The sequence below is a fragment of the Salmo salar genome, chromosome ssa18, assembly GCF_905237065.1.
Source record: "Salmo salar chromosome ssa18, Ssal_v3.1, whole genome shotgun sequence".
Classification (NCBI taxonomy): domain Eukaryota; kingdom Metazoa; phylum Chordata; class Actinopteri; order Salmoniformes; family Salmonidae; genus Salmo; species Salmo salar.
In genome coordinates this window covers 12315831-12338082 of record NC_059459.1, presented here as the reverse complement: position 1 = coordinate 12338082, position 22252 = coordinate 12315831, and the positions used below count along the sequence as shown (strand labels likewise).

Genomic DNA, 22252 nt, shown 5'->3' with positions numbered 1-22252 from the left:
ACATGTTCTCAAATGCCATTGAAATGGCAGCAGCGGTATGAGAACCAGCACATTCTTGAGCATGCAATACGGCTTTCCTCAGTACGAAGTCCTTGTCGACCCACTGTGCTGTCAGACTCCGCATTATCATGGGGCTGACATCGCTGGTCCAAATGTCAGTCGTGAAGCTAATAGCAGTGACGCCCATAGCAAGTAGATCATGGATGTACTCTTTCAAATGACTGCTGGACTTGAACTTGTTTAGTTGTTGGAAGTGTGCGCTTATTTTTTATTTTTTTGTTCTAAGTAGTTGCTGAACGTCTGGGGGTGATGCACTTTCAAATGAGTCATTAGGTTTGTGGTATTGAAGGATTTCACTTTCTCCCCTCGGGAAATAATAGCAGCACAAACGTTGCATATGGCCTTTTTTGTTATCTTCCTTTGACTCTCAAAATAGATCCACACAGCAGACATTGTGGGCTAGGTTAGGAATGCTGTGTTGCAAGTGTAGCGCTGTATTTTTTGTGGCGTCATTACGTCATCTACCTACGTTATATAGGTATGCCCGTCAGCTTTGACATTGGTTTTGCACATCGGCGTTAAACTAGACATAGAGCCGTAGAAATGTTGGCATTTCTAGCTAATATCGTCCGATTCCGATATGCTTAATGATATATCGTGCATCCCTAGCAGGTAGGGTTAGCTAGCGCTAGTCGGCTAGCTATACATCCTCCAGAACGCCTGTATTGTTTTTCATCCTATAGCTTGTTTTCCATCTTCTTTTGAAATAGTGAGCCAACATGTTTTCAGAACTTTTTTATTTCCCTGATCAAAAACATCAGACCTACAGGGCTCCCAAGTGGCGCAGCGGGGTAAGGCACTGCATCTCAGTGCTAGAGGCATCACTACAGACACCCTGATTCGAGTCCCGGTATCCAATCGCAATACATATAGAATTGTGAGAATCGCAGTACATATCGCATCGGCACCCAAGTATCGTGATAATATCATATCGTGAGGTCCCTGGCAATTCCCAGCCCTACTTCATATGTGTGTAATCATTCTATTGTATCTTCTGCTTTACAGGGAAGGAAATCGGTGCGCTTTGGCGACTTCGCGTTCTGTGAGCAGGCCAAGTCAGTCATTGTGGTGAGTAGCCTGGTCTGGGGAGCTGGATGTATCTACATTGAAATTGTCATGAGATGACAGATGCTCACATCCCACCGCTGCCACCAATTAAACCATGTTAGTTTAGTCATTTTTCATGAGTGTATTACTCTGTGTGTGCGTGTGCGTGTGTAGAGGAACACGAGTCGTCAGTCTAAGCCCTTGAGGGTCCAGGTAATGCACTCCTCGGTGGTGGCTCACCAGTGCTTTGCTCTCAAAGCCCTCCATTGGCTGGGCCACGTCATAGGATACTCAGGTCAGTCTCCTTCCTCTCTCCAAGCTGCATGTGAAGTAAGTCTAACTGCCGTTGGATTGTACACTCCGTATCCTCTTGAAATATGAAGAACTTAACCCGCAATCTTAAAAAAAAAAATCCGCTTCATAAGTGGTTTATTGGAGGAAAAATACGTTTTGGTCACGTCAGTCTTCACTTTTGCTAAAGACACGCCACACATCCTTGTTTGCTTTGTTTTTGTATCCTTGTGTGGGTCTGCCCAAGGCCCATTGACAGCACTTGTGTATGCTCTGTGTGTGTAGACGCTCTGAGGAGGATCCTGTGTCAGGTGGGCCTGGAGAGAGGGCCAGAGGGAGAGAACTCCTCCCTGGTGGACACACTCATGCTCTGTGACTCCAAGATGTGGAAAGGTGAGGAGGAAATGCGTCCTTTTAGTTCTCCTGCCAGGGTTGGGGACAATTACATTTCAATTCAACTCAGTAATTGAAAAATCCTCATAGAAAATAAATGGCAAATGTCGATTTTACTTTGAGATTTGATTGAATTGGGATGGCATTGACTGCCCCCCCCCCCCATACCCTGTCTCCTGCAATGCACATAAAACATAAACAGCCCTTCCGTGAGTACTGTTGTTCTAAGTAATACCTGTTTTCCACTCCAGGGGCCAGGAATGTCTACCACCAGCTCTTTATGAGCAGCCTTCTCATGGACCTCAAATACAAGAAGTTATTTGCTATCCGGTTTGCAAAAGTAAGCTTCTTCTTTTCACCCTTGATTTGGTGGACCAGTATGGCCACCTACTGTAACACAGCTATGTGGAAAGTCACAGTGCATTCTGTATTAGGAGAAGAGCTGGAGGTGCTATTGTCACAAGGAACTAATGTGTCAACGTCACATCAGCAGGGGCGAGGACTTAATCCTGATATACATACATTTGAAGTCGGAAGTTTACATACACCTTAGCCAAATACATTTAAACTCAGTTTTTCACAATTCCTGATATTTAATCCTAGTAAAATTCCCTGTCTTAGGTCAGTTAGGATTACTACTTTATTTTAAGAATGTGAAATGTCAGAATAATAGTAGAGAATGATTTAACCCTAACCCTTTCATCACATTCCCAGTGGGTCAGAAGTTTACATGCAGTCAATTAGTATTTGGTAGCATTGCCTTTAAATTGTTTAACTTGGGTCAAATGTTTCAGGTAGCCTTCCACAAGCTTCCCACAATAAGTTGGGTGAATTTTGGCCCATTCCTCCTGACAGAGCTGGTGTAACTGAGTCAGGTTTGTGGGCCTCCTTGGTCGCACACGCTTTTTCAGTTCTGCCCACAAATTTTCTATAGGATTGAAGTCAGGGCTTTGTGATGGCCACTCCAATACCTTGACTTTGTTGTCCTTAAGCCATTTTGCCACAGCTTTGGAAGTATGCTTGGGGTCATTGTCCATTTGGAAGACCCATTTGCGACCAAGCTTTAACTTCCTGACTGATGTCTTGAGATGTTGCTTCAATATATCCACAATTCCCCCCCCCTCATGATGCCATCTATTTTGTGAGGTGCACCAGTCCCTCCTGCAGCAAAGCACCCCCACAACATGATGCTGCCACCCCCGTGCTTCACGGTTGAGATGGTGTTCTTCGGCTTGCAAGCCTCCCCCTTTTTCCTCCAAACATAACGATGGTCATTATGGCCAAACAGTTCTATTTTTGTTTCATCAGACCAGAGGACATTTCTCCAAAAAGTACAATCTTTGTCCCCATGTGCAGTTGCAAACCGTAGTCTGATTCGCACTTTTCGCACCAAAGTACATTCATCTCTAGGAGACAGAACGCGTCTCCTTCCTGAGCGGTATGACGGCTGCGTGGTCCCATGGTGTTTATACTTGCGTACTATTGTTTGTACAGATGAACGTGGTGCCTTCAGGCGTTTGGAAATTGCTCCCAACCAGACTTGTGGAGGTATACCATTTTTTTTCTGAGGTCTTGGCTGATTTCTTTTGATTTTCCCATGAAGGTAGGCCTTGAAATACATCCACAGGTATACCTCCAATTGACTAAAATTATGTCAATTAGCCTATCAGAAGCTTCTAAAGCCATGACATCATTTTCTAGAATGTTCCAAGCTGTTTAAAGACACAGTCAACTTAGTGTATGTAAACTTCTGACCGACTGGAATTGTGATACAGTGAAATAATCTGTCCTTAAACAATTGTTGGAAAAATTACTTGTCATGCACAAAGTAGATGTCCTAACCGACTTGCCAAAACTATAGTTAGTTAACAATAAATTTGTGGAGTGGTTGAAAAACAAGTTAATGACTCCAACCTAAGTGTATGTAAACTTCCAACTTAAACTGTAAGTGCTTGCTCAATGTCTCAAATGTAAATGTATGGTGTAGCTATTGTAGAGCATTGGACACTGTCTTGAATTTAAATGTATGATATTACGGAAGACTGTATTGTATGAATGTGTTGGCACAAAGCCTGGATGGGGGCACTAACTACATCACATCCATTAACCTGTCCTCCTGGGTGGCTTTCCTCTCAGCCTGCTTGGCGTGCAACTCAGGCCCACACACTCCCGGTCCCTGTCTGACCCCAAAGTCTGCTCTGCTCTCACACACACACACACTCAGAGCCAAGGCTCTACAGGTCTCCTGAGCTGAACCTGAGACCATAGATATATGCGCTCACTAGGTCGCATGAGCTAAGACTCGAAAGCACGGATGTTGGATAAGATGGGCTGCTCAAAATCTTACGTGGAGGAGCATTTTAATCCAAACTTTGATTGGACACAATTGATCTGATGCTCTTCTGGGATTCTATATCTATGCTTTAGGAGACCTGAGTGGTCAAGGGCAGGAGGGCTTCAGAAGCATAACGGGGAGAAGGATGAAGTTGCCCATAGACACTGATCTGAGGTCAGTTTTGCTTTCCTCCTCCCAAATGGTTAAGTTTTCGATTTGGGGAGTATGCTGATCCTAGATCTGTGTCTAGGAGTTACTTCTCCCTGGAGCTTAGAAAGGAATTTTGGGGGGGGGGGGGTGAGGAGAGGGAAAGGGGCCCACGCCCTTTGATCAGGAGGTGAATGTCCCCCTTGTCGTTTAGAATTACCGGCGCCTCCAGACAGATTTTATGGAGGATGATCACGAGCGTGTAGTGTCAGTGACCTCTCTGTCAGTTCAGCTCTTCACCGTCCCCACCATGGTGAGTAACCCCAACCCCACGCCTGATCACACACCTCCCAACACACACACCTTCTCTTCTTCTCTTGTCTTCCCCATGCCAACACCATTAGAATTATGAGCGCTTGCAGAGCGACTATGTGAAAGATGACCACGACAGGGAGTTCTCAGTCACTGACCTCTCCGTGCAAATGTTCACAGTGCCCTCCCTGGTGAGTACGGGCCGCAGGGTCGGGGTGAGATAGTACCATCCGAGATGGGAAGCATGCTGAAAACCTCAGGGATCTTAGACTTAGTATGGATGATGTCACATTGTCCATAGAGAGAAAGTATGGCCATCTAAGTCAGGGGTTCCCAAACTTTTTCACTCGGGGGGGGCCCTTCCAGCATTGGGGAACATCCCGCCGCCTCTGCGCACGCGCGCACACATGCCACGTCTATTTCTGTGGGCACAAACTGTTCACACCTCTCTTGTTGGTGGAGAGAATTTTGAAAGTTTAAAAGCTTATTTCCTGCAATTCTACACATTTTGTCATGGGTTGCATAGAAATGTTGCTGTTTTAAAGCAAATTTTCTTGCAATTCTATACATTTTGCAATGTCTAATGTGTATTCATGTGATATTTACAACAAAATCAATTGACTAAAAAAACATTAGCTAAAATGAACTTGTTCATCTGGACATTTCTGACAAGTTATAAATAACTCTCTAAGGTATGCAACGACTAACATGACAAGAGGAACTGATGATGCACTACCCAATTTCTACATTGCACCTTGTGCATTCTGCTATTACAACCTTCAAGAGTACGTTTTTAAAGCCAGACTAGGGCTGTGGCAGTCATGACATTTTGTCAGGATATGAAGAAAATGTTCTCTATTTCACAAGAACAGAGTAGTCCTTATGTTAGGCCCTGATCTGGCTATGCCAAATGGCTGTGGGCTACACTAGTTAATTTAGCAGACAAGATTTGCTTGGAATTCTGTGGCATTTATTTTATGGTATGAAGAATACAATTGAACATAGCTGAATAAAATAGAAAGGATGTTTTCTCCAAACAATTTGAGCGAGCGCGCACATGCGGTTATTCTGTGTTGAGCGGTTAACAAAGAAATACCGTAATTTCCGGACTATAAGCCGCTACTTTTTTCCCACGCTTTGAACCTCGCGGCTTAAACAATGACGCGGCTAATATATGGATTTTTCCAGCTTTCAAAAAAAAAATAAACACATTCTGTGACGTGCTCAGTTTTTTTGGTGGCATGAAGCTTTCATTAGACCAATGAAATTGCCGAACGGGTTAAGGTCAAACAACTTTTTTGTTTACTGTTTAGATTAAATCGAGCGCGCTCAAACTTCTCATCATTCTGATTACGGTAGTCATTTTGTCACCCTCATCATGGCAAAGACACAGAGAAATGCATATGATGCAGCTTTCAAGTTGAAGGCGATTGATCTGGCTGTTGGAAAAGGAAATAGAGCTGCTGCACGGGAGCTTGGTCTGGAGCAATGACTTTCTTGGTAGGCTACTGTTTACTGCACATTTTTTATTACAAGCCGTGTTTTGTTAAAGCCTATTTAATTTTTGTTACAAGCCGTGTTTCGTTAAAGCCTGTGTAAAGTTCATTTGTTTCAATGTACCGGTAGGCACCTGCGGCTTATAGACATGTGCGGCTTATTTATGTTCAAAATAATATATTTTTTTAAATTCAGTGGGTGCAGCTTATATTCAGGTGGGCTTAATAGTCCGGAAATTACGGTAGGTACTCTTATATACTTAATTAAAAATGATTTATGCAACGTTAGTTGTGATACAAACGTTGGGCTATGTTTAGATTTTTTTTTATATACATTCTAAGGCTGCATGATGCAACTCTAAAGATGATTTGGAAAAAAGTGGCATGAAAAGCCGCATGAAACGTATCGAATTCCGAGGCGCATATTGAAGATGTTAGAAGAACTACTTTTCATCAACCAACCAGATGATTAGGCCTAATGAACAGCAAAAGCACTAGCCTATGTCAGTCTACTATCCCCCGTAGTACAAATGTTTACCTATTCTATTGATCAACTTGTCCTTCTGTGCAAGAAATAAATATTCCAAACATACTCTGGGACAGTTGTGGGATGTGATAGATCCCAAATTAATACAACCACGAGCATCAAAAAAATGTTTAAAAGCAAAAAGACTGATGTAACAGATCAGAATGTTTAGCTTGAAATTTTGATAAACTATCAGGCTATTTCTTCACGTTATGAGAGCATCAATGCGCACACGGTAGTAGGTTATAAGCGTGAATGTTCCAAAATACAATCAATTAGTGGGAAACCGCTGTTCTCAAAAGTGACTACAAATGTGATTATGCATGTAATGCTTTATTATAAAGGTGCATTGTTATGGTGAAAATTATCTTCCCCAAACTTGAAACTCACACGCTGCTTATGTATGCCAGTTAAGCTCTACACCGTTTGTAAAGCGGATTAATGTGCTTAATTTTAAGAAGTTATTTGCCCACTTTAGTTGTTACAAAACTTATCAAAACATATAGGCCTATGGTCTAGGCTACATGGGGTGTGGGACTGATTTGAAAAAGTCGACAAAGGCATGCTCTGTTTCTTGCCTTACTGCACACAAGCTGGTCATCATTCACAAGTGTTAATATATCATTCATAAGTGATAGGCTAATATTGTCACCAGTCAAACTATTCCTAATTCAATGTTGTCTTTACATATACTAAATAATATATGTGTGAAATTAGTTTTGATTTTGAACGGACCATGATCATGCACCTGTCTCGGAACAGGGGGCATGGGGAAATAAAAAAAGATGCACTTAAATAGGACTCTTTTCCCATGGTTCATTTTCATGCCAGCCAGGTAGGCGATGCTCCTTTTGTAAACGAAGCAGTGTGCTTAATATTAGGAAAGTTGAGAAATAAATATAGTAGGCCTGGTCTTTAGAAAGCTGATGGAATCCTCCTCTTTTTAAGAGGCCATCAACTGTTTTCTCATGCAATTGCATAGCCTATAGAAATGTGGCGCAACATGAGCAGCATCAGATCTTGGAGTAGCCTATTCTTGACTAAAAGGCCACATGGAATTTGACTGTGGTCATGACTCGTGAACGCCTGTGGTGGTAATACGGTCATCGTAACAGCCCTAAACCGGACTGAGTTCCCCGCCGACCCCACAGTTTGGGAACCACTGATCTAAATCATGAGTGTCATCTTAGTTATGTTCCGAATAGCTCCATTCTCAACATTGATTCCTTAAAGGGTGTGGCATGCTATACTGATGTTAGATATTTTTTTTAACGACATTATACAGTCAGCATCCCATTTCATGTCGTAATAACTATACCCATGTGTTATAGAAATGAAAATGTTAAAGAATCGTATGCTATTCCAATTGTATGCTGTAGTTTAAAGTAACTGTCCGGTGTTTCCAGATTTCTCTGACCTTTAATTAATACAAATATGAGTGTACATGGTTTTCCTTCTAGAAAATGGTAATGAAGTATGTTAAAAAGCAGCATTTCTGTGTTGGATTGTTCTGGGCGTATACCGGTCATTCAAAATATTCACCTGAGTAGACTGCTGATTGGCTAGCTCCTCCTCCTCAGGAAGATGGCATCCTCCTCTGAGGAAATGGCAAGCATTTTTTAAAAGGTCTGTTTTGAGATAGAATGTATCCTTTGGCCACATAGGAGTGAGTATAGGATGAGTCAACAACATTATTTGGGTATGAGTTAACAGAATATGAACTTTTTAAAAAGTGCACTTTCCACTGGACAGTTACTTTAAGGCTATAGTATATTGTCAAATTGTTTTACATAGATTTGCTTAGATTTTGTGTAATAAGGATTTGACTCCAGAATGACTCCTGCTACTTGAGGCCCCCTGAACCTCTTCCTTCCCCGGCCCAGGCGCGCATGCTGATAACAGAGGAGAACCTGATGACCACCATCATCAGGACCTTTGTGGACCACCTGCGCCATCGTGACCTGCAGGGCCGCTTCCAGTTTGAGCGCTACACCGCCCAGCAGGCCTTCAAGTTCCGCCGCGTACAGAGCCTCATTGGAGACCTCAAGTAAGATGCATGTGTGCACGCGCGCACACACACACACACACACCCTGGACAATATAACAGTGTGTGTAGATTAGTTGTGTGATACAAAGCCAGCATACTGACCACTGTGGAGTGTGTGTTTCTGAATGGGTTGTAAACAATGTTGTTGCTGTGGGTGCGCAGATACGTCCTCATCAGTCGGCCCACGGAGTGGAGTGACCAACTCAGGGAGAAGTTCCTGGAGGGACTCGACACCTTCCTGGAGCTGTTCAAGTGCATGCAGGTAAGGACAGGTCGCCTTATAGTGGTGGTCGGAGACATAGGGAGTTACAACCCTTCTGGGCATGATTGAGACTGCGCAGGTCTATGGAACAGAACAAATAAGATGGTTAGTAGCCTAGCTAGCCTGCAGGAAAACGTACTTTCACCCGCACAGTTCCTTCACACCAGAGCAGATGGAGGAAATTAGAGTAATTAGATCCATCCCACGTCTCTAGTTAATTTGGGGTAGTGTTGAGCAGCATCTGTGCTTTCTGTCTTTCCCACCTCAGGGCATGGACCCTGTGGTGAGGCAGGTGGGCCAGCACATAGAGATGGAGCCTGAGTGGGAGGCAGCCTTCACCCTGCAGATGAAGCTCACACATATCATCTCCATGATGCAGGAGTGGTGCGCAACCGATGTGAGTGACTGGACGTATACATGCACGAGTGTGTGTACGCTCATATGCACGTGAATGTACACGCACTCGCTTTCTCTCACATTCTCAAACGCTCGCTCACTCACAAGCACGCAGCCGCCTTCTCTCACCTGTGTTCCTATTGTTTCTTCCCCTGTGTGTGTGTGTGTGTGTGTGTGTGTGTGTGTGTGTGTGTGTGTGTGTGTGTGTGTGTGTGTGTGTACAGGAACGTGTGCTGATTGAAGCCTATAAGAAGTGCCTAACAGCCCTTACACACTGCCACAGTGGCTTCACCGATGGAGAGCAGCCAATCACACTGAGCATGTGTGGACATTCTGTGGACACCATCCGTTACTGCGTGTCTCAGGAGAAAGTCAGCATCCACCTGCCTGTTTCCCGCTTACTTGCAGGTAGGACACACACACACACACACACACACACACACACACAGCTGAATGACAGACCACTAATGCTTTGATGTTGATGGAGAAGAGTCAGCACATTGTTAACATGGTCACTGCGGGTTTTCTGTTTAGGTCTCCACGTTCTCCTCAGTAAGATGGAGGTGGCCTACAGATTCCCTGAGCAGCTTCCACTGGTAAGCATGCAGGAGTGTCCCTGTGTACGGTTGGAACAGGTTCAGCTTGCCTTTTACTAAATGTGTGTGTGTGTGTCTTCTAATGAGTCTCTCGTATGGTCCACAGAGTGAGCTGAGCCCCCCCATGCTGATAGAACACCCCCTTCGCTGCCTGGTCCTCTGTGCCCAAGTGCACGCTGGGATGTGGAGGAGAAATGGCTTCTCATTGGTGAATCAGGTAAAATCGCCCCGTCCGTCACTGTATTACCTTTCTTCCCCTGCGCTGTGTATCAGAACTCACACGCTGTGTGTGTTGCTGTTCTCGTGGTGTTTATAATGAAGAGAGCTCATAGTGTACTCTGGTTGCAGATCTACTACTACCACAATGTCAAGTGCAGGGTGGAGATGTTTGACAAGGACCTCATCATGCTGCAGGTCGGTTTGTTTCAGCTAACAACCTAATGACGCTTAACGGTCAACAACGTGTTACAGGCTTGAACAAGTGTGTGTGTGTGTGCGTCTATGTTTGTGTTTACTGCAGGCCGGAGCTTCCATGATGGATCCCAACCACTTCCTGATGATAGTCCTGAGCCGCTTCGAGCTCTACCACATCTTCAGCTCCGCCGACTGCAGGAAGAGATACAACAGGGAGAACACCAACAAGGTCTGCTCTCTCAATCACAATGACAACTTCCTTTTGGCTTTTTTTACTCCGTTTGCACTCAGTTTAGGTGTGTGGCGGTGGTGTGTGTCCATCTCTGACTGACCTGACTCCCTGCGTCTCTGTTAGGACGTGGTCCAGCAGAACAACACTCTGATAGAGGAGATGCTGCATCTCATCATGATGGTTGTGGGTGAGTGCCCCACAGTCCTACCGCTCACTAGGACTTGTTGCCTGGGGGGGGTATGTTTCATCATGCGTTGTTTGTGTACTCGGAGCCTCTGTTTGACGCGTTTGTTGTCTCAGGTGAGCGTTTTGAGGCTGGCGTCGGCCAGGTGGAAGGCTGTGACGAGATCAAGAGGGAGATCATTCACCAGCTGTGTATCAGACCCATGGCCCATAGCGAGCTGGTCAAGGCCCTGCCTGAGAACGTAAGGCTTTGCTCCGCTTTCTGCCCCTTTCTCTCTCTTCCGTCTTTACGTCTCCTTCTCTCTTGCTGTCTTTTTCTCTATCTGTTAGCAAGGGTTCACGTTCTCCATCACTGTGACGTATGAGATTTGGGGGGGGGGGTTGGGTATTATTTTGGGTTAAAAACACTCCAGGCCAGACTTGAATGTCTAAAACTAGGCAAAAACACTGGAATGTCTAAAACTAGGCAAAAACACTGGAATGTCTAAAACAATAGAAAGTATGTAGAAACTGCCCTTTTTCTGGACCGCAAATGATTCTGACAAACCGATCGGTCATAGACAATCTGAGATCGACTTAAGTTTGTCATGGGATTTTTTTTGTTTGTTGCTTTAACCCCTGTGTTATTTTGTCTATCTGTTTCTCTCCTTTCCTTCTTGCTCGCTCTTACTATATTTCTCACTCTCTCTCTCCCCTTCTCTCGCTCTCCCTCACTCCCTTTTTCACCACACATAAGTTCAGGCTGACTGCCCGACTGCAGTTTTCCCTTGGAATATCTCATAACGAGTCATAGCCAACGATATTTAACTAGTGACATAAGCTGTCGTGGCATCTGCTTTGATTGCTCCCATTTCTCATGATCTACACAACAGCTGGAGCTTTGGCTGAGACGTTTTCACTGCAAGTGGAATAATAGTGTATCTCTTTGACTACCCTGACACCTAGTGGTGAACCTATGCAGTGCAGAAGAGGTGCAAATGCTAGTCTAACTAAAATTGTGCGTAATTTGGTCATATGTTTACGTAGTCTGTCCACAAGAGATTAAGTAGCCTTGCACAAACTTTGGCTTGTGTTAGCTGGAACGCAGGTCAGCCTATCCTGTTTCTGTAGCGCGAGTCAGCTTGATGTATAAGTGTAGACTTTACCGTGAAATGCTTATTTACAAGTCCTTAACCAACAGTGCAGTTCAAGAAGTGTTAAGAAAATATTTACCAAATAAACTAAAGTAAAACAAAATATATGTAATAATTTGTACATGTAGGTAGGGGTGAAGTGACTATGTATAGATAATAAACAGCGAGTAGCAGCAGTGCACAAAACAAATGGAGGGGGGGGGGGGGGTCAATGTAATAGTCCGTTGGCCATTTGATTAATTGTTCAGCAGTCTTATGGTTTGGGGTAGAAACTGTTAAGGAGCCTTTTTGGTCCTAGACTTGGCGCGCTGATACCGCTTGCCGTGAGGGCACCCGAGTAGACTGCTGATTGGCTAGCTGCTCCTCCTCCTTTCCTCTGACACCGCCTATTATTATATAGGTCCTGGATGGCAGGAAGCTTGGCCCCAGTGATGCACTGGGCCGTACGCACTACCCTCTGTAGCACCTTACGTTCAGATGCCGAGCGGTTGTCATACCAGGCGGTGATGCAACCAGTCAGGATGCTCTCGATGGTGCAGCTGTAGAACCTTTTGAGGATCTGAGGACCCATGCCAAATCTTTTCAGTCTCCTGAGGGGGAATAGGTTTTGTCGTGCCATTTTAATGACTGTCTTGCTGTGTTTGGAGAGAGGTTGAACTGTTCTCCCTTCCTTAGGAGAACAAGGAGACTGGTATGGAGAGAGTGATCGACTGTGTTGCTTCGTTTAAGTAAGTCGCTTTCTCTAGTTGTTTCTTACACGAAGTTTAAACTGACCACCCAGATTGTTAATGTGAAAGAGTTTGTTCCCGATGACTTGGCTGAATAAAGATCAGACAATTAGATATGTATGATGCGCCCATTGGGTCTAGTTGTGTGAGATGTTGGTCACTCATGTCCTTTTTGCCCACAGGAAGCCTGGCGTGACAGGCAGAGGGCTGTATGAGCTCAGGCCAGAGTGTGCCAAGCAGTTCAACCTCTACTTCCACCACTACTCCCGAGCTGACCAGTCCAAGGCAGAGGAAGCCCAGAGAAAGCTGAAGCGACAGAATGGAGAGGACATGGGTAAAGAGTCTCAAAGAGAAACCCTCGCCTTTTATATACATGAAGCACATCCTTTAAATGGAATTGATTATGTAATTATTGTGGTGATTGGTTGTGGTCTTTCAGCTGTCTATCAAGTAATCCGTTTGTTGTAGCCCTGCCTCCTCCGATGCTGCCCCCGTTCTCCCCGCTGTTTGCCAGCCTGGTGAACATTCTGCAGTGTGATGTGCTGCTGGGGATGCTGGGAGCCGTGCTGCAGTGGGCCGTGGAGCCCAGCGGAGGGCACTGGTCAGAGTCCATGCTGCAGAGGGTGAGTGTCGTACTATACTTATTTGTAGGCACTTTAGAGGCCTTTCTGTCCATAACCGCGTGTGCCTCTCTCTCTCTAGGTGCTCCACCTAATAGGCATGGGTCTGCTGGAGGAACAGCAGCAGTTGGAGAACAGCAGTGAAGACCACGACGTCTCTTTCAACTTCACCCTCAAAATCTCCCGTGAGTCAGTCCCTTTTTAGCCTGGGTACCAGTCTGAGTTATCATTCCTTAGCCTGAAATCCAGGACCTGTTTTGCCAACTCTCTCTCACACTGAAACTGTAAAGCTGAGAGAGGAGAGCTGAAAAATAGTTATCTTAGTAATGTTGCTCAAAATAATCTGGGTCATTCAAACTGTCAAACGTGACACTGTGCAGGCATTCATTTTTTTTGGGGGGGGGCAACATTAGTTTGATTTCCATCACTTTTTAACTAGTGTATTTAACTGCCGTGTGTGTGTGTGTGTGTGTGTGTGTGTGTGTGTGTGTGTGTGTGTGTGTGTGTGTGTGTGTGTGTGTGTGTGTGTGTCCTAGGTCCAGGGGAAGCCCCCAGTAACACAGCCAGTATCCTGGCCCTCTTGGAGAACCTACAGAACGCCCCTCACCTGGAGGTCCACAAGGACATGATCCGCTGGATCCTCAAGGTGGGTCAACATTATTACAACCTCCCCTACCAATGCAACTCTCATAGAAGACACCTTACCCAAGTGTTTCAGTTGGTACACTGCAATATTGTACATGCCATGGCCACCAGGAGGCAGCATAGGACAGCTTGCAACTAGTGGTCCTCGAGACAAATGCATATCCAAAATGACTTCTGTCAGACAAAATAGGAAGATATATTTTGGTGTTTATATTGATGTCTCACTTTTTGACGAGGTAATGGTATTGTGTCACTGTGCAGACGGTGGCCAGCATTAAGACGATGCGGGAGCTTACTGCCTCCACCTATACAGTGACCGCCAGCGGGAGCCACGGTCAGGAAGAGGTGGGTCGAGCACATCTAAGAGGAGATGCACCTAGGTGGCATTTTTATTTTGTTTCTCGTGAATTTTATAGACAAATGTATGCCGTCTGTGTCTTCCCTTCCTGCAGATGGTGTGTGACAAGGACAAGGCGGAGAGGAAGAGGAAGGCGGAGATGGCTCGCCTGCGCAGGGAGAAGATCATGGCCCAGATGTCAGAGATGCAGAGACACTTTATCAACGAGAACAAGGAGCTGTTCCAGCAAAGTCTAGAGGAGCTGGATGCCTCCACCTCTACCTCACTGGAGCACAGGTACTGACAATGCGTGCACACACACACACACACACACACACAAACCCACTTGTATTTCACCACCCAATCCCCACCCTAGACTCAATCAAGCTCTATAAGCTGTCTCTCACCTGCCCCCCCCCCCCCCTGCAGCCCCACTTCATCAGACGCAGCCCTGGTGTGTGTGGGTCCCAGGAGGTCTCGTCCCAGGGAGAAGAGGCAGGTGGTGACGTGTATCCTGTGCCAGGAGGAGCAGGAGATCAGGGCTGACAGCAAGGCCATGGTGCTGGCTGCCTTCGTCCAGCGCTCCACCGTCATGTCCAAGAACCGCAAGAGACCGCCGCACGACCCCGGTGAGAGAGAGACTGGCGGGCACAAAGATGGGTAGAATTTGCCCTTAGGTACAGATCTAGGATCAGCTTACCTTCCCTCAAATCCTAATCTATAGTATTGAGGGGATGTTAAATTGACCTTAGATCAGTGTCAAGAGGCAACTTCATCCTACCCCCTAGATCACAGATTGGAGGATGTGTATAGTCTTTGTTTTGTCTGTGAATGATATACTAGCATTGCTTGACTTACCTGCTTGTGTTTTCCAGAGAATTACGACCCTCTCTTCATGCACCCTGACCTGTCGTTTGGCACACACACAGGCAGCTGTGGCCACATCATGCACTCTCACTGTTGGCAGAGGTGAGACAGACTCAGGGTTCTACAACACACTAGGCCTATCTTGAGGATTCAGTGGGCCTGTGGAGTTGACTGTTGGTTGGGTTTAAAACTCAATAGTTGTCTTCTCCTGTGTGTGTGTGTGTGTGTGTGTGCAGGTATTTTGAGGCGGTGCAGGCCAAGGAGCAGCGGCGTCAGCAGCGACTGCGCGTCCACACCAGCTACGATGTGGGGAACGGGGAGTTCCTGTGTCCGCTATGCGAGTGCCTCAGTAACACCGTCATTCCGCTGCTCCCCGGCCCCAAGGGCTCCAACAGGTCCCCAATCACACTATATCATAATAATATATGCCTTTTAACAGTCGCTTTCACCCAAAGCGACTTAGTCATGCTGCATACATTTAACTTCCGGGTGACCCCGGGAATCTAACCCACGATCCTAGCGTTGCAAGCGCCAACTCAGCTACAGAGGACACGCGCGCGTTAATTTGGTGTGCCTCTCTCATAGTCTCATTTGGTTTCCTTTATCTGCGCTCATCTGAAAATGATGGATAAGTGAATGCAGATAGTGAATTCTCAATGGGAATTTGCTTTCACCCGTCCAGTTCCTTCAGATCGGTGCAGATGAAGGGGACGAGAGGAATCCGCTTAACACTACTGGGATGTAGGAAACCACACTTGACTGGCACAGGGTCACAGTGACCACACACTGATTAGTGGTTGTCACGAGATGAAACCCACTCTGGTCCCTCGCCTCTCATTCACCTCTAACCAGTCCACCCCCCCACCCCCCCGTTACACCAGTGTAATTCCCTTCAAGAGTTCTGACGTCAACAGTACCACTCCTCTCACGCGAAGTCAAGGCTCACTCGGCACTAACGCTCAGTCGCCACCTCCACAACTACACAGAGGTCATTCAGACCGTTTACACGTTCACATAGAGAACGCTGAGAAAAGGTTTCAAGAGAAAAGACCATGCTAGCAAATGGATGTGTTTGTTCTTTTTATACAATTCAGGTCATATTTTATTTAACAATGTTCTGAATGACTTACCTGGTTAAATAAATAAATATTCTTCAAAGAATGGTTCTGATGCATGTACAAAACATTAGGAACACCTGCTCTTTCCATGACATAGACTGACCAGGTGAATCCAGGTGAAAGCTATGATACCTTATTGATGTCACTTGTTAAAATCAACTTCAAATCAGTGTAGATGAAGGAGAGGAAACAGGTTAAAGAAGGATTTTTAAGCCTTGAGACAGTTGAGACATGGATTGTGTGTGTGCGAGCTGTTTTTAGAGGGTGAATGGGCAAGACAAAAGATTGAAGTGCCTTTGAACGGGGTATGGTAGTAGGTGCCAGGCGCTCTAGTTTGTGTCAAGAACTGCAACACTGCTGGGTTTTTCACGCTCAACAGTTTCCTGTGTGTTTGAATGGTCCACCACCCAAAGGACATCCAGCCAACTTGACACGACTGTTGGAAGCATTGGAGTCAACATGGGCCAGCATCCCTGTGGAACGCTTTTGACACATTGTAGAGTCCATGCCCCCGACGAATTGAGGCTGTTCTGAGGGCAAAGGGGGGTGCAATGCAATATTAAGGTGTTCCTAGTGTTTAGTAAACTCGGTGTATACCAACAGCCTTGTTATTAGCATGTCAAATGAAAAAGCAATGGCCAGCCCATATTTGTATGCTTCTCCAGAAGTGTGACAATGAGTAGGTCAGTCCACTGACCAGTCGCCTTCTCTTTCCTCTCTCCAGTTGTGAGCAGCCTGGTCTGGGTCAGTGGCTAAAGATCAGTGGTCAGCAGATCCAGGCTATGCACTCTGCCCACAGGAAACTCCAGCCCGTCAGTGAGTTCCTTCCCGCGTAGATCATTCTCATCATAGCACAACACATTCACATGTTCAACATAACACATTAGAGGTCACTGTATATCAGCATTGAGATGAAAGTGTTTCTGAAGTGACATACGACAATGTGTCTATGCGTTCACGCTATGTCACTAACCTGTGTGTGTGTGTGTGTGTGTGTGTGTGTGTGTGTGTAGGTGTAGGTGTTGACGCTGTTGACGAGACGGTAGAAGAGGGGTGCCCTGCCCCTGAGAGTTTTAGAATAGACTACACGCCCATGTAAGTGACTGCTCATGACTGACACTGTAACCCATTTTATGAGGGAGAGATACTTTTGTGCGCCGGGCAGTTGACAATGTCTCAAAGAGTAAACCAAGACATCTTTGGGTTAGTTCGATTGGCTTCCTCTGATTTGGATGTTGTTCACTTACCCGTCTCTTCAGGAGTCCTTACTCCAGCACCATAAAGGAGATGCTGACAACGTTTGGGACGGCGACCTACAAAGCTGGGCTTAAGGTGCACCCCAACGAGCAGGACCCCCGCGTGCCCATCATGTGCTGGGGCAGCTGTGCCTACACCATCCAGTCTATCGGTAATACAGACACACACAGACAGGAAGAAAAAAAAGATGATTGACAAGAATTAGAGAACCAACATAGTTTAAAGTGATATGAAACCCATATCAAAGGTGCACATGTGGGATTGAGTCTAGGGCTGTTGCGGTGACTGTATGACCGGCAGTCATGAGTAAAATTCCACATGACTGTTGAGTCACGGTCATCTTCTTTAATGCACTCTGGACATGTTTTGGTAGTACCCAACTTGCTAACTACCATCAGGTCCTAATGGCCTGGTACTCAGGGCTCTATTGTTACCATCAGGTCCTAATGGCCTGGTACTCAGGGCTCTATTGTTACCATCAGGTTCTAATGGCCTGGTACTCAGGGCTCTATTGTTACCATCAGGTTCTAATGGCCTGGTACTCAGGGCTCTATTGTTACCATCAGGTTCTAATGGCCTGGTACTCAGGGCTCTATTGTTACCATCAGGTTCTAATGGCCTGGTACTCAGGGCTCTATTGTTACCATCAAGTCCTACTGGCCTGGTACTCAGGGCTCTATTGTTACCATCAGGTTCTAATGGCCTGGTACTCAGGGCTCTATTGTTACCATCAGGTCCTAATGGCCTGGTACTCAGGGCTCTATTGTTACCATCAGGTCCTAATGGCCTGGTACTCAGGGCTCTATTGTTACCATCAGGTCCTAATGGCCTGGTACTCAGGGCTCTATTGTTACCATCAGGTCCTACTGGCCTGGTACTCAGGGCTCTATTGTTACCATCAGGTCCTACTGGCCTGGTACTCAGGGCTCTATTGTTACCATCAGGTCCTAATGGCCTGGTACTCAGGGCTCTATTGTTACCATCAGGTCCTAATGGCCTGGTACTCAGGGCTCTATTGTTACCATCAGGTCCTAATGGCCTGGTACTCAGGGCTCTATTGTTACCATCAGGTCCTAATGGCCTGGTACTCAGGGCTCTATTGTTACCATCAGGTCCTAATGGCCTGGTACTCAGGGCTCTATTGTTACCATCAGGTCCTAATGGCCTGGTACTCAGGGCTCTATTGTTACCATCAGGTTCTAATGGCCTGGTACTCAGGGCTCTAAAAAAAACTGAATTAAAATGAGGATTGTGCCGTTATACAATACATTGCCTACCGCAAATTATGCATTGGAGAAAAACATAAAACAAAACTGATTTAAGATGTCTTGGTACATAATTGGTCTAGCCTATACTCCAAAAGTAAAGACATTTGAGGAAGGACAGGTGCGTGTGGACTGTGTTATGCATACTGGATGGACTGGTTACCTTATGCTACACTCCAACATGTATATCCATGAGTCTGGGAGAGAACCTACAGCCCTTGGCCATGCTATTGCTTCATTGATTGATTGTGCAGGGTTGCCTACAATTAGTGAATTTGTATCTTATTTTGAATAGCCTAATAATAGGGATATCTCACCACCGTGCGTTTCCATCTCCTCTTTCCTATATTCCTTTATTGAGCACGCAGACGGGCTGTCAACAGTTTAGTGATAATATGTTTAGTTGCGAAAACATGTTGATGTTCATGAACAGATTTCCATAATCAAGCACTGTGTTTGCTGCAGGAACAAGATTGGAGAGCCCATGGCGTACAGGGTTTTGGCGGAATATCACCTGTCGGGCAGCGAGAGCATGCTCCTCAAACAGTGGTTGATGCATGGACTGAATTAAGTGTTTATTTATTTCTCAGCTGCTCATATTAAGCACATGATCCGCTCTAAAAACCAAAGTAGCCTACAAAACAGACCGGCGGGAAAGGGCACAGCCTCCGTTCACTGACTAGGCTGTTTGAGTGCATACCGATGCCATCTTTTTCCCCTTGTCTCTGTTCCTGCCCATTTTAAAATTGTTATTTTACTAATAAACTAATGTTACATATTAGTAAAGACCAGATAAATAGAGAATAGTCTGATGGGTGAAAATATGATCACTTGATGAGAGAGCAGCTGTGCAGCCTGAGGCAAGGAACGGAGCGCAGGGTTTTTTAGTTTTTGCTGCTTGTTCAAATCCTCAATAGACTGTAGTCGCACCATGCAGCCCATATATCTTTTGATTTCTAAGACATTCTGAGGTTTGTATCATTCACCACTAAAACATTATAGGACCTGTTTCAAATGATCACTTTTACACTCAACATAGCCACTTCATATGCGCACTCGCTCTGTAATGGGGGAAAAATATCCTTTCTATTTTATTCAGCTAAGTTCAATTATATTCTTCTTACTGTAAAACCCGATTAAAATTGAATAATGGCATGCTCATAAGTCTCTCATATCTTGTCAGCTAAATGAACAAGCCTACAGCATGGAGCATAGCCAGATAACATAAACCTACAGTCGGCCAACTCAATACATTCTCTTCATATCGTAATGTATCTTTAGACCTGACTAAAATAAATAATGGAATTATTGTGGTGGTGTAAATTTAAATGGATTTATTAGACTTTAAAAAAAAATGTAGATGTTTCAAAGGTGCGCATAAGCGGCTTGCATGCATGCATGGAGGCCTGGAGATGCTAGACCTTTTTATGTTAATTAACGGTAAATTACCGCGGGACCAGCAGTCTTTTGCATGACAGTAACCGACTGACAAAATGTCGGCCCTAGTTAAGTCTTCATTATTTAATGGGTCAATTAATATGTTGCTGAGAATGGTCCACAGATGTCCAATCACAACAATCGTTTCTCTCATTGTGATGTTCAACTGACTTTTTTTTCTTCCATTTTCTAGAGCGACTGTTGGTGGACGAGGAGAAGCCTTTATTTGGAAGTTTACCTTGCAGACAGGTAAACGACAGCAACCTCTCCTTCTAACCTATGAGTCACTGGACTTCTAGGAAGTAGTGTTATGTGGAGAGGTGAGACATATTTGACACCGGTGTTTGTGTGTGTGCAGGATGACTGCCTGAGCTCCCTGGCCAGGTTTGGCTCAGCGTGTTGGACTGCAGCCTCTCAGCCCTCTGTGCAGGGCCACTACATCAGACTGGTAGCAGGTAGGACAGACACTGTCAACGGGCACCTGCAGGACCAGTAGGCTGGTCCTTTCAGTGCCTGAATTCAAATTCACATGTTGTGTTAATGTTGCATATGTTGAGGCTTTTTTTGGTCTAGGCATTTGAGTTGTATAGTTTTATTGATGGAGGGTGTGTGTGTGTGGTGTGTTTTGTGTAGCATTAATTCCAGACCCCCAGGTGGAGACCTCTCCCTGTATCCTGGACATAGACATGTTGCACCTTTTGGTGAGTCCCTGTCCATCAGACATACAGAACCAGCCAAAAGTTTGGACACACCTACTCATTCAAGGGTTTTTCTTTATTTTTACTATTTTCTACATTGTAGAATAATAGTGAAGACATATATGGAATTATGTAGTAACCAAAAAAGTGTTAAACATATCAAAATATATTTTAGATTCTTCGAAGTAGCCACCCTTTGCCTTGATGACAGCTTTGCACACTCATGGCATTCTCTCAACCAGCTTCATGGGGTAGTTACCTGGAATGCATTTCAATTAACAGGTGTGCCTTGTTAATTTGCGGAATTTATTTCCTTAATGCGTTTGAGCCAAGCAGTTGTGTTGTGACAAGGTATGCGTGGTATACCGAAGATGGCCGTATTTGGTAAAAGACCAAGTCCATAATATGGCGTGTCCTAACTTTTGACTGGTACTGTACATGCCAAGTGGTATATCATATCTCTGAGCTCCCAGATCATACGCGAACCAATTGTTGACTCTGACCATAAAACATTAATTATGTTTACATACTGCTATACTCATTTCATATGTATATACTGTATTATATTCTACTGTATTTTAGTCAATGCCACTCTGACATTGCTCGTTCTGATATTTATATATTAATTCCATTATTTAATTTTTAGATTTGTGTGTGTCGTTGTAAATTGTTACATATTACTGCACTGTTGGAGCTTGGAACACAAGCATTTTGCTACACCCGCAATAAGATCTGCTAAATATGTGAGAGATGTGAGCAATAAAATATGATTTTTGTGCATAAGTATTAAGTCAACACCGATCCCTCTCTCAGGTGAGTGTGGTGCTGTCCTACGGGTCGGTCCATTCCCAGGACTCTTCAGGGCTGAGCGTAGACGCTGTCCAGCTGCACTTCTTCCACCTCATCACTGTGGCTCACATGGTCCAGATGCTGCTCACGTCAGGCCCAGGTAAGGAGAGAGAGCACCCTACACCTGGACAGGGTGTGTGTGTCTGCATGCATATTAAAGTTCTCTCAACCTCAGCTAAAATCTTACCTTTTGGATAGTTGAAGAGAGGGTACTTACGAGTCGTGGAAGTTAACCACTGTCAAATGTGAAGCGTGTTTGTACGGCGTAGAGAAAGGACCAAACATGTACATTGTGTGTGTGTCAACAGAGGAGGTGACCATGGAGCAGGAGAGTGGGGGAGCAGAGAGGGAGGAGGAGGAGGACATCTGCGCTCTCTACAACACCCTCAGAACACACCTGGGCAGGTGAGGCGACACTGACTCTAGCTATGACACGTTCCAGACTACACCCTCGTCTTCCCTATCCACCAAGCAGCCGGCTTTTCCCCCAGTATTGTCGCGGTAATGCGCGCGTTGTGCTTGAACCATGCTGTGAGTGTGATTTTTCTAATGTGTGTGTGT

General features: G+C 45.2%; 1 protein-coding gene across 2 annotated transcripts in view; it reads left to right on the top strand.

Annotated features, from left to right (window-relative positions):
* Positions 1–22252, top strand: part of ubr2 (ubiquitin protein ligase E3 component n-recognin 2) — a 42983-nt gene that overhangs the window by 9740 nt on the left and 10991 nt on the right. Inside the window, exons 7-39 of one of the 2 annotated variants that reach the window (XM_014154111.2) lie at positions 1066–1128; positions 1282–1402; positions 1684–1791; positions 2043–2131; positions 4678–4776; positions 8491–8654; positions 8817–8916; positions 9185–9313; positions 9537–9720; positions 9847–9908; positions 10015–10125; positions 10257–10322; positions 10429–10551; positions 10678–10741; positions 10855–10979; positions 12546–12598; positions 12781–12932; positions 13067–13221; positions 13301–13403; positions 13755–13864; positions 14125–14208; positions 14316–14497; positions 14630–14829; positions 15076–15169; positions 15304–15462; positions 16910–17001; positions 17199–17280; positions 17445–17593; positions 20338–20393; positions 20503–20599; positions 20778–20845; positions 21656–21791; positions 22000–22096. In XM_014154111.2, coding sequence (XP_014009586.2) covers positions 1066–1128; positions 1282–1402; positions 1684–1791; positions 2043–2131; positions 4678–4776; positions 8491–8654; positions 8817–8916; positions 9185–9313; positions 9537–9720; positions 9847–9908; positions 10015–10125; positions 10257–10322; positions 10429–10551; positions 10678–10741; positions 10855–10979; positions 12546–12598; positions 12781–12932; positions 13067–13221; positions 13301–13403; positions 13755–13864; positions 14125–14208; positions 14316–14497; positions 14630–14829; positions 15076–15169; positions 15304–15462; positions 16910–17001; positions 17199–17280; positions 17445–17593; positions 20338–20393; positions 20503–20599; positions 20778–20845; positions 21656–21791; positions 22000–22096 — 3677 coding nt within the window. Of the gene's footprint in view, positions 1–1065; positions 1129–1281; positions 1403–1683; positions 1792–2042; positions 2132–4487; positions 4587–4677; positions 4777–8490; positions 8655–8816; positions 8917–9184; positions 9314–9536; positions 9721–9846; positions 9909–10014; positions 10126–10256; positions 10323–10428; positions 10552–10677; positions 10742–10854; positions 10980–12545; positions 12599–12780; positions 12933–13066; positions 13222–13300; positions 13404–13754; positions 13865–14124; positions 14209–14315; positions 14498–14629; positions 14830–15075; positions 15170–15303; positions 15463–16909; positions 17002–17198; positions 17281–17444; positions 17594–20337; positions 20394–20502; positions 20600–20777; positions 20846–21655; positions 21792–21999; positions 22097–22252 lie in introns of both variants that reach the window. The other variant, XM_014154110.2, reaches the window with a different exon arrangement.